This window comes from Indicator indicator, chromosome 24, assembly GCF_027791375.1.
Source record: "Indicator indicator isolate 239-I01 chromosome 24, UM_Iind_1.1, whole genome shotgun sequence".
NCBI classification, from domain to species: Eukaryota; Metazoa; Chordata; class Aves; order Piciformes; family Indicatoridae; genus Indicator; species Indicator indicator.
This window is the reverse complement of record NC_072033.1, coordinates 6,680,381-6,693,030: the sequence shown is the minus strand read 5'-3', so window position 1 is coordinate 6,693,030 and position 12,650 is coordinate 6,680,381. Positions and strand designations below refer to the sequence as shown.

Genomic DNA, 12,650 nt, shown 5'->3' with positions numbered 1-12,650 from the left:
CAGAGGTATGTGCTGAGGAGAGAAGGAAGCATCTTCAGTGTGTGATGTGTATCTTGTTGGTGTCCTGCCTGGGCAGTGTCTGCTGAGACCATGCTGGGGTGCAGTGACATAGGAAAAGCTATCAGAAGGAATTTCAAAGCTGTCAGAAAGCCAAGGGCTATCTGGAGTAGGCATTTGTTTCTTGTGGTTTGGAAAGGTTTACGGCTGTGTCAACGTCCAGAAGTCAGTGAGCATGGGAGTGAGTGTTCCCAGATTGCCAGCCCACACTTCAAAGAGCTTGAGTTTTTTCTGAGCCCAATAGAGTTTAAAAATAAACAAACGCAAAACACAACCAGGAAAATAAAAAGACCGAACCCTAACGAAGAAGCGAGCACACATCTACACACTTGAGTTTCATCCTCTATATTTATAGTCAAAATTGTCTTACTGAGCTGAGATCAAACTCTCTTGTTGAAATGCTGATGTACAGCTGCCTTTTCTTTTGTGTTCAAACAGATTCACTCTCCACTGTCTCTGCTTACCACTTACTGTGGGCTCATATGCATGATTAATTGCCAAGGATTAGCTTTTAGCTGCTTTTGTACACAGTTTGTATACAGTTGTTGCTATTTATTAAATATGTGATATCTAATCCAGTGTTTAGTGCTTACAAAGGGAAGAACCATCTGTGCTTGAGATTAAAACACTTCATTCACTTTGTGCCAAAGCCCTCAGCAAGGGCTCTGTGCTCTGCTGTAGTTAGAGAAAAGCCTTGGGAACCCAGGCATCAGAAGGGTGGACCCACGTGTGGACACGTCCCTGCATCAAAGCCTTTCTGTCTGATACAAGGTCTGCCTGCCCTAACACAAACAGAAGTGTGGGCATGATGAAAAGCAGAGAAACTGATCAGGAAAATAAGAAGTTTTAGCAAGAATAAAGGACTAAAAACTAGGGTGGTGCTGAGAGGTTGAAGGAGGTAGGATCCTGCAGAGATTTTTCCTGCAGGCTTCATGCATCACTTTTGTAGTTAGAAGGGTGCTGATACTAAATTTCTTTGCAGGCTACTTGCAAGGAATAAAAAAAAAACACCTGTAATCTCTTGTATGAGCCCAGGCTTTCTCAGCAGTGCAACACATGACAGCAAAGCTCCTCTTACAGGCTGTAAGGGCATGGGCAAACTCTGGGGCTGTGCAGCCCAGGCAAAGGCTGCACCCATAGAACAGGAGGATTTGTCTCCCTAAAGGAATACATCTCCCCCAGCTTGTGAGGCAGCAGAAATGTGTCAGCACAAAATCTGTGCCGTTATTCCAAGCACAAATGGAAAAAAAAACCCTCTGAAACACAATGGAGTAACCTCTTGTAATCTGCAGAAGGACTCAGGTGCAGCAGTCACAGTAAGTTAGAGTCAGCCCTAAGGAACAGCCTCTTGAAATGCTCAGGCACTCAGGTAACAGGACCATGCTGGCACCAAACACTTTAGCAGGTAGAGAATACTGCCACTGCCTCTCTACCTATAGGGATTTACTGTTCCTGCAGGCTTCCCTGTCCCTTCATAATGTCAATAGTGTGGCTGATGCTGGTAACTGGATTTGCCACTTCTCCCAACACATTTGTAGAAGAAATGTTAAACAGGTCACCAGTTTTACAGACAGAAACATCACTTGAGCTCCCTCCTGCTTTCCTCACTATGTGGCAGCCTGGTATGGTATCAATGACTAGGTAAATCTCCCTGCAGCAAAACTGAATGTACCTTCTGGTGAGAAAGCAGCAGTGGAAATGGTTTAGTCTTCCCAGAAATTCCACACTATAATACGCAGGACTAATGTGCCTCAGATTTGAAAAGAATTAATATCAATTATTTTTGCATATTCATGAAAGAAAGACTGGTTTAGCAATCAAGCTAATAGTTTTTGCTTAATTACATTTAGTTGATTTCATGCTATCTTGGCACATTCCTGATTGAATTTAACCATTACAGAAAACCCCTCCCACAACTACTTCAGCAGACACCAACACTTTCAGCATCCCCAGTAAATAGTGTCTGAGGCAGAGCAGACTGCTTGAGGCACTGGGAATTGATCACAAGCATTTTCTTCCCTGGTACAGGGTAAAATCACAAAAGCATCTTGCAGAGCAGTTCCCAGGTGTTCACCAGTGCTGAGGGTTAAGATGTTCCTTTCTTTTCTTTTTTTTTTTTCTTTTTTCTGAATCCAAACCATTGTTTACTCAAGAGCAAAGTAGATAGCAAGCATGGGACATGTACCTGAAAGGGGAGCAGCAAGCTGAAGGGAAGGTTTTGTCAGTGTAGGTGGTCTGGAGCCTGACCTGGTAACAGCTAATGGCTTGCTGTAGTGCAGAGGGTTGAAGAGCAAGTGGGATGTTCTGTGTGTTGAGTGGAAGGTTCACCATTAGGATCTAACTCTTTAGTTGTCATCCAGGGAAAGACCAGGCTGTTGAGTGCAGCACTGCCATTCCAGCTTCTGTGCTCCAGGACCAGCATTGGCACCACACAAAGGGTAGGAACGTGCAAGCAAGGTGAAGATATAATGGGTCAGGAAAGAAAAGAAGGATGATGAGAGGAGTGCTCACGAGGGAGACCAGAATGGCAAGTTGCTGGGGAGAACAGGTACTAGGATGGCTGGAGCCTTGCTTGGGAGTACAGATCACCTTCTGACATGCAAAGCCTGAGCAGAGCACACTTGCCACAGCATGAGGACAGCAGTAAGGGTTCTCTGCACAGCCAAACAGCGAGGACAGGCAAATGGTTTGTGTCTGTCTGGTGCTGACAGGGCTGAATACCTCACAGTAGTGTTGCTTGCTGGGCTTGCAGCCTCCCGGGGCAGAAGGCAAGAGAGGGGAAAAACGGGAATCTTGAGCTTTCATGTGCCATGTGTTTGTCTTCTTTTTTGATTTCCCCCATGCTAGCAGCAGCAGAAAGATGGCAGATGCTCCCCTCTTGTCTTCTCTTGAGCACTCTCACTCTGCTGACGTCTAAAGGCAGTGTACGCCTTTGAAGTTTGCCTTTTCAGTATTTTCATTCATTTAGAATTTTCGTTTCCGGCACACCATTTGCATCTGGGCTTTGCTCAGAAGGAAGACTGACACCATTTATCATTTAATGCAGCCTGATAGGTCTCTGACATCTAAACATGTTCTGAACAGCATTAAGGAATTCACAGGCAGCCTGAAGGCTACTTTTCTGCCCACTTTAGCTTAGTCAGCAGCAGTTGTAGCTGCAGCTATTGGGTGCCTGTAGGCAAGCATTGACAGATAATCAGCAGAAGTATTGTACCCCCTTTTAAGCCAAATAGACTTATTCTCTCAACAGATACAATTATTGAAGCTATAACTGAAATCAAATAATTAACTATCGTTCCATCTGGGCTTTTCCAGGATATGTCAAAATTATTATTATTATTTCCAAAGCAAAATATAAACGTTTCTGTCTTTATTTTGGTTTTATGGGTTTTATACTATGCAGTACTCTTACAGAGAGCACAGGAGTTTACATTCTCACAGACTATGGGCACAGTCAGAAGCCATCACAGGGGTGTGAGTGAGCTGGTCTGGCCAGGGTCCTACCCCTCCAGAGCACAGATCTCCTGGTGCAAACAAGTCTTAAGGACCCTGTTCGACAGGATGCAGAAGCACCAGACCATAGAGAACTCTTGAGCATAGTTCTGTAATTCATAGGAATCAGTTGGACTTAGAGGTTTTGTAGCTTCAAGGTCTTACATTTTATCTTAACATCCTTCCACATAAAAAAGCAGATTAAAGGGTCTCTGTATTTCCCTTGCAACCCTATCCCCATGTTTGTCCTCAACATTTTCTGTTACCTTTCACTATGGCCTCAACGTTTTCTAGAAGAAGCAACCTGCAAGCCAAATGGTCAGAACCATAGGAGAAGTGAGCAGGTTCTGCAAGCCCTTTCAGACGATGAATAAATAGACATTTTCTAGTGAAGTTTCCTAAAACAAGTCCCTGTTAATAAATACCACAGACATGTATAGCTGCCATAAGCAGGAGATGTTATTCCCGTGCAGAATGAAATGGGGAGGAGATTAAGGAACTCTCCATCTGTTTCTGCACCATGCAGCATGTGGGATATAGCTCAAAATACACTGGGCTCTCTGTTTCTCAGAGCCTGGGGAGACAGAGGCTGGCATAGGCATGGCAGAGTGGAGCTGGACAGTCTGACTCAAAGTATATTGTTTGCTGGGGGAAGTAGGAGGGCTGCAGGAAAAATCCCTTGATTGAGCATATGAATGAAACCTAGTCCTGATGCCAAATTTATTTTGCAGGCCTTGATGGAGCTAAAAAAGCACATTAGACAAAACCATTATTGAACTTCTTGATTACATAACAATTTCCTCATCGTATTTCCAAGAATATTGAATCTATATTCAAACACCCTCCTACTCTCTCCCACACACCACCCCTTCTCCTTGCTATATCAGCTTCATTACGGAGCATGAAGACAGAAAAAGTATAGGGCATGTTGCCATGAGCAGATAGATCTCAGATGCTTACCCTGAGACTTTAGAGCCATCTATGGGACTTGGGCAGCCAATCCTCGTTACTTTTAACAGCCTTGAAAGCCTCTGGCCTTATGCCTTGACCTTAGTCAGGGTCTTTACAAGTGCATAGAACAGATAACCGAGCAATAAATATCACCAAACTTAAACCACAGAATCACAAAATGTTGGGGATTGGAAAGTACCTCCAGAGATCATTGAGTCCAACCCTCCTGCCAGAGCAGGATCACCTAGGGCAGGCCACACAGGAACACATCCAGGTGGGTTTTGAAAGTCTCCAGAGAAAGAGACTCTACAACCTCTCTGGGCAGCCTGCTCCAGTGCTCCATCATCCTCACTTTAAAGAAATGTCTCCTTATGTTGAAGTGGAACCTCCTGTATCCTAGCTTGTACCTGTTGTTCCTTGTCCTATCACTGGGCACAACCAAAAAGAGCCTGGCAGCTTTCATCCTGGCAGCCACCCCCCAGATATTTATAGACATTCATAAGATCTCCTTTCAGTCTTCTCCTCTCAAGACTGAACAGCTCCCGTTCTCTCAGTCTTTCTTCAAAGGAGAGATGTTCAAGTCCCACAATCATCCTTGTGGCTTTCCATTGGACTCTGTTCAGTAGATCCCCATCTCTCTTGAATTGAAGAGCCCAAAACTCGACACAGTACTTCAGGTGCGGTCTCACCAGGGCAGAGTAAAGGGGGCAGAGAACCTCCCCAGACCTGCTGGACACACTTCTTGATGCACCTCAGGATGCCATTTGCCCTCTTGGCCAAAAGGGCACATTGCTGTCCCATGGATAACTTGCTGTCTACTAGGACTCCAAGGTCTTTCTCCATGGGGCTGCTTTTCAGCAAGATGACCCCCAGACTGTACTGGCGCCTGGTATTATTCCTCCCCAGATGCAGGACTCTGCACTTGTCCTTTTAGTCCCTGCCATCTAAAACTTCATGGTATCTAGGGGGTGGTATGCACATCTTTGAGGTCTACAAACTGCTGCTACCACAAGCTCAGGAGAGAGACAGGAGAATTCTGAACAGACCAATCCCTTTGTAGGAGCCCTCTTCCTCACAAGGATGAGCACAGACTTTGTTAAGACAAAGGATGAACCCCTGGGGCCACTCTCACCCAGTGAGCAGGGTCAAGCCAAGCACAGGTGGATATCTCCTGAAAAGCAGAGGTGGCTTGCCTAGTTTTTGGTGGGATTTTGGAGGAGTTGGGGATTAACGGCTTGCAAGCATGGTACATTCATCCTGCCTCAGAAAGCAGCAATTGCACACAAACTGGCTACACTTCCTCACATAATCAGCTTGCTTGTCTCATTTGCATGTATAATAACCAGCCTGTAAGTACAATCATGCTAATCACTGCTTTAAATTCATTCAAACCTTGCCCTGCCTGTCCTTGGGTTATGTAGCTCTCACAAATGAACCACAGCAGCAATCCAGAGATTCACTCAATAAAAATCTTTGTGAAACAGTCCATTTAGTGGAGGAGAAGTATTTTCTGGAATCCTGCCCATACATACTGAGACTTGCACTACAAGCCAGCACTGTCATTAGGAGCCCATCCAATACCCTCTGCAAGACACCTGGAAAAGTAGCTAGTAGACAATGTCACAATTTCTGGTGCGTTCATACAGGTGAAATATAAGTGTAAATACAGAAGCAAAGAGGAAGGGAAATACAGGGCGTCTCTCATGCAAGCTCTTGGTAGAAGTGGTCTGAATGTTGTGCCAGGAAAGCTTAGTCTTAGACCCTATCAGGTTCATGAGTAGTTTAAGGAGGGTCTATGATACTCTGTTGCAAAAAACTGCCCAGTATGACCTAGCCTTCCGGGGGTCCTGTTATTAGTTCTGATGGACCACAGGTGAAGAACAGCTGTCATGGATGTGGCACCAAAAGGACACAGGTTCCCTCACCTATCTCTGCCACCAATGTGGTCTGTCCTCAGGCCAGGCATTTCATCTTTTTGTTCCACCAAATCTTTTTCTGTGCCTCCAAATTTTAGGCTACAAGTTTGTGCATTGTTTTAGCTGTGTGTTTTATAGGACCTGTTGCAGCTGGAGCCTCATTCTTTGCAAAGGGAGTTCCTGCTCAAGTCTGAATTTGCCCCATTGGCCATTCTTGTTAAAGAGAGGTGAGCCTGGAAGAAGAAAGGAATGAGAAATGGGCAAAAATCAAATTAAAAGGCTGCCTGAAACACAGAGCATCTTTAGAGGCTTTCCTTCCTTCATCTTTCTGTCTCTCATTAATGACAGTGGAAAATATGAAAGCTGCCAAGATTAGATGTTCCATACGGCCAAGACAGGAAACCTCAGTAGACAGACAGAGAGTGATTTCTATAATCTGAGATCCCAGACTGTAAATATATTGAGACAGAGCCTTGTGCCACTGGATGCAGTGCTAATGACTGACAGCAGCAGCTGGATGCAGTTTTCTGTGGACAACTGTTCTTTGACTCTTTCCTGATAGATGGTGGATGCTACCAGGACAAGGTATGCTGTAGAGATATTTCACCTCCCAGTTATTTGTACTTTCCTACTGAAAAGTGCTTTGAATGCCTGAGGACAGTCAACTCACATTGGAACATTTTTCTTAGCCTGGCAAGATTGCCAAAGATGTATGATTGCAGTAGATCAATAAAGGGGAAAATCTGTATCTTAGGAGCACAGGTGACATCTTGCTGCAACTTGCAGGAGAAATGATAAATGTCTCCCTGTGTTTATTGCTTAGCTCCATGGGTAAAATCTGCTAAACCAAAAACAAATTTTACCCTCAGATCTCCTAGTTTTAAAATTTATGTTCATCTGGCATTGCCTTGATCTTCAAAGCAGGAAGGTATATCAAAGGAAACAGAAGGTTTGACACCAATTACTGCTGCTGGATGCCATCCGCTGAATAAAGATGGAGTGTTAATATTTACACTGAAAGTGAAGGAGATAAAACACACGAGGTACATCTAAGTCTACAAATAAGCCCTTCTGTGTATAGTGGGCAGAGATAAAACCAAGGGGAAAAGAATTTGAAATTACCATTGAAAGCATCCCAAACACCTTCAAAAATTTGGGTTGTAAACAGAGAAACAACAACAAAAACACTAAACTAGCTTTCTAGGAAAGGAAATCAGGCTCTGTGCTTCTCAAGGGTATTACCTGGTCTTCAGAGATGGTGTTTTGAAACAATCAACCATGTAGAAGCAGTTAACATTGGAATTTGTCCCAGCTTCACCATGAGACGCTTGACTTGAGTTTGAAGCCATCGGTTCAAGCACTTTTCTCTGCATCCATCTCTGCTTCTCTTCATCCTGTGGTTCTTCCTACACTTGGGCACTCCCAAGTCTTTCCCACAGCTTCTTTGGCTCATTGACCTGAGAAGTATCTCAACAAGTCAAATTCCCTGTTGCACAAGTCATTGCAGGTTTGTTCATATTTCAGCAGCAAGCTTACAGAAGAGGAAGGTAGTAAGGAGGAGGTGAAAAGTCCTCTAGCACTGTAAGGGTGCACAGCACAACACATAAAACAACAAACTTTTTTTAGGCAACCTGTTTGAAAAGGAAAAGGAATCTTCCCAGCAATTTTCCTTGAAAGAATTTAGTAACTGGAAGTGAGGCTATTCCAAAATCACTGGCACTAGAGCACTGCACTGGATGCTATTTACACCTTTCACTTCTTCCATTTAATGCAATTTAGAAGATGAAACCAGAGTGTTTAATGGAGATATCTTTTTTTACTAGTCAAATCTCAGTCTTCAGGTTAAATTGCTAGGTCTGCAGTGCCATGTACAAATCAAAGTTACATGGTATATTTTGTTGACTTAAAGGGTAAATGGTTTTATTCCACTGATTCGGGATTTCCTTAACAGCAAGTGGATTTTAAAGCACTTGTTGCAATCAAAATTTCAAAATTGAAAGTCTTGCCTTACATTTAGGTTGTTTTGAAGGTATATGGACTTTTCTCCCCAGGCTTTAGCTTAAGCTTGCTATGTAAATTTAATTCAAGTGACACTTCTCGCCTTTGTAGACTGTTTCTGCCTTTTAGCTTTGGAGAAGAAGTGAAGCTGTTCTTGAGAAGACCACAGTGTTTCTGAACCATGTTGGATCTGCATGTTTCTCCTACAGCAGCAAGGCTTGTTCCACAGTGACTCTCTATGTAGGGATAAATGTTCAGAAGTCTGATATTTCTTGACTGGTAGGATATCTGTGCTGGATTTGGCTGAAGAGAAATCCTGCAGGAATTTATTTCTCCAGGACCCCATGCAATAACTGTGGATATTCTGGTATTGTGAGGCTGGCTGAGAAAGGTCACTGTGAGGAAATGTAAAATCTAGTTATAGGGCCAAGGAAGGAGTGTGTCAGACTTGCAGTTCATGATGCAGAACTCTTGTCATACGTTTGATCATTCATTGTTTGAAATTGTGTATCTATTCGTCATGCACATACATTGCAATCGATTTCATGCTGCTTTTCTATCAAGCAGGAGAAAAGCAAGCAGAAGGGACCAGCTCACACTGAAATGAATACATAAAATATTAGTCACATATACACCTGTTCTGAAATCAGCGCTGCATTTTGGCAGTAGCCTAAGAGACTAGATATAATCCCACCCAATTAATACACTAGAAAAAGAATTCAGCAGTAGAAAAAAAAAAAAAAAGAACAACCACTCCTCTAACTGTCTGTCAGCTCTAAAAACCTCCTAACAAGACTTTTAAAAAGGATGTAATTAGGGAAAGCTGGAAAGGGTAGCATGAATGTCTATATAAAACAGGTATGGAAGGACAGTCTGCCTACACCATCTGAAAGCTGCAAACACACTAATCCGTCATGCTTTCTGGCTCTGCACAAAGTCGGTGGCCCAGTGTCTGATGAGATTTATGTGGGTTTTCAGAGAGGCTGCTCACTTCAGACCCGTCTCCTGTCATTGCACTCTTTAGCCCAAGTGCTGGTTTCAGGTGATGGATGAGGTTTCCAGTGGTTGGATGTGCCCTGCTGTGACTGTCTCAGTGTTGTGCAGTTTGATTTGCCTGGATGAGTTTGCTCTTTCCCTGCGAGGAGGAGCTAGGATGGTCAGTTGGTCACACACAGAGTAGCTCAGAGTTCAAAACGGTTTAGAAGATTTGGTAAAGTTTTCATGTGCTTCACAGCTGCCAAGTTTCAAATTAGAGATGAGTCATTAAAAAAGAGTGCATTACTTGTAGGCTTACATGTAGTAGAATTATACACACGTCTCTTTAATTAGCCGTAGACACCCAAAATTACAAATGTAACCGTGCATTAAATGGAGGACATCACTCTGATCGAATCTTGCATTCACAATTGCATTCCCTCCTGCTTAGATTTCAGAGCCTGCTGTCCAGATGGGCTTTGCTGGGCAACTAATTAGTAGTTAATCAAAAGCTCCTGCTGTGAACTGCTTCACAGCCTTCCTGCCATCCTAGCTGCCTGGTATGCATTCCTTGACTACACAGAGATGAAAGCACAGGAGTTGAAGTAGATGTTTCATCTCTGCATCTGTCATAAATAAAGCAGCTTCCAAAATAAAATTACCTATGGATGCACTTTTTATCTGCCTTCTGTGTGCTAGGAGCAGAATTTGTGATGAAACGTGTAAGTGGAAGCACAGCCATGCATTAATGGCGATGATAGATGGTGTAATGCACGCTGAGATGAACTCACTGTTTTCTCTTTCCTTTCCAGATTTTGGCAATCATTTCCATCATGTTTATTGTACTATCTACAATTGCCTTGTCCCTTAACACACTTCCTGAACTACAAGGCGTGGATGAATTTGGGCAGACCACAGATAATCCCCAACTTGCCCACGTGGAAGCGGTGTGCATTGCATGGTTTACAATGGAATACCTCTTGCGGTTCCTATCCTCGCCTAAGAAATGGAAGTTTTTCAAAGGCCCGCTGAATGCTATTGATTTGCTCGCTATCTTACCATACTATGTCACAATCTTCCTCACAGAATCCAATAAAAGTGTACTTCAGTTCCAAAATGTACGACGAGTGGTCCAAATATTTCGGATTATGAGGATACTCCGGATTCTAAAGCTTGCCCGGCACTCAACGGGTTTACAGTCCTTGGGGTTTACACTGAGGAGGAGTTACAATGAACTTGGATTACTCATCCTGTTTTTGGCCATGGGCATTATGATCTTTTCCAGTTTAGTGTTTTTTGCAGAAAAGGACGAGGATGATACAAAATTCAAGAGCATCCCAGCCTCTTTCTGGTGGGCAACAATCACCATGACAACTGTAGGCTATGGAGACATCTACCCCAAAACACTTTTAGGTAAAATAGTAGGAGGACTGTGCTGCATTGCTGGAGTACTGGTGATTGCTCTTCCCATCCCAATTATTGTCAATAACTTCTCTGAGTTCTACAAGGAGCAGAAAAGGCAAGAGAAAGCCATTAAGCGAAGGGAAGCTCTTGAAAGAGCAAAAAGAAATGGCAGTATTGTTTCCATGAACATGAAGGACGCGTTTGCCCGTAGCATAGAGCTCATGGATATTGTGGTTGAGAAGAATGGAGAAAGCATAGCCAAAAAGGATAAAGTTCAGGACAATCATTTATCTCCCAGCAAATGGAAATGGACCAAGAGAACGCTTTCTGAAACTAGCTCTAGTAAATCTTTTGAAACTAAGGAGCAAGGATCTCCAGAAAAAGCTAGGTCATCCTCAAGTCCCCAGCACCTGAATGTCCAGCAGCTAGAGGACATGTATAACAAAATGGCAAAGACTCAGTCGCAGCCAAACCTTAATACTAAAGAATCAAGTCAATCTGGAAAGCAAAAGGAAGAGCTGGAAATGGAAACCCTTCCTGGCCCTATGGTGCCCTTGCTGACAACTCACACTGATGGGATCATTGACATGAGGAGCATGTCCAGCATCGACAGCTTCATAAGTTGTGCAGCAGAGTTCCCTGACTCTGGGAGGTTTTCCCACAGCCCACTTTCTACCCTTCCCTGCAAAAGTGGCATTAACGTGATTCAAGAGCAGAGCAGGCCAGAGGGAAGCGGTGCCAGGTTTGTGGAGAAGAACCCAAGCTCTGAAGGCAGCCACCGTTCTGCTTTTTTCATAGATAGTCCCAAAAGCTCCATAAAGGCCAGTAACCCTTTAAAACTAAGATCTCTGAAAGTCAACTTCATGGAAGAGGACACCAGCACGTTAGTACCAGCCTCAAATGTACTGAGACTATACTCAGACCCTCTCAAGAGCCGAGGAGCTGCTGCTGCTGCCACAGATACTTCCTTACTCTCTGACAGATCTCTCATGAGCCCGGAAACCTCGATCTACACAACCGCGAGTGCGAGAACACCCCCAAAGTCACCAGAGACACAGACAGCCATAGCTTTCAACTTCCATGATGCTGGGATACACAAATACATAGATGCTGACACTGACGATGAAGGTCAGCTGGTTTATGATTCAAGTCCGCCCGGAAATGTGAGTCCCAAGTACAATGTTACAAGCAGTGGCTATCTAAAGCAAAAGGACAATGTTTATAGAACAGAGAAGAACCATCTAGAAGCTGCTGCTTTACCCACCTCCCCTAAACTGATAGGACAAAACTGCATTTATTCTATGGAAGGTATCACTGGAAGAACCCAGGGCAATCAGGAGACTGTCAGACTAGAAAATCACATTTCCCCAGAAGTCCATGTATTACCAGGCAGCGGAGGACATGCTAACACACATGATCAAAGCATCTGAGATGGGCTCCAAAAGAACTTACGGAAAGTTTAAAGGAATGTCTTTACAGTCAACACAAACAAAAACAAAACAAAACAAAACAAAAAAGAGCTTCTGCATGGCATGAACTTGGCTGAAATAAGCCACCTGTTTCTAAAAGTCTGGGGGAGGTCCAGTGTGGGTTTGTGAAAATGTCCTTCTCTGAAACAACTCTAAAGACACTGCCCACATCAATCAAAAATTAAGGATTGCAAATCATGATCACACATTGATCTCCTTTCATGTTGTCCAGTGAAGCCAATGTGACCAAATATCCATCCATTCCCCTTGAACGCTAGAGCTCCTTTTGGAAATATTAACATCTGATTTGCTTTAGTTCCATAAAGGATGCCAAGGCAGCCAGATTTGAACTCTGGAATAAATTGCTGGGGTTGGTATAAAGCTATCT

General features: G+C 43.6%; 1 protein-coding gene across 1 annotated transcript in view; it reads left to right on the top strand.

Moving 5' to 3' along the window:
- KCNB1 (potassium voltage-gated channel subfamily B member 1) overlaps positions 1–12,223 on the top strand; it is a 121,165-nt gene extending 108,942 nt beyond the window's left edge. Inside the window, exon 2 of the mRNA XM_054391940.1 lies at positions 10,202–12,223. Coding sequence (XP_054247915.1) covers positions 10,202–12,223 — 2,022 coding nt within the window. The remainder of the gene's footprint in view (positions 1–10,201) is intronic.
- Positions 12,224–12,650: the final 427 nt, after the last annotated feature.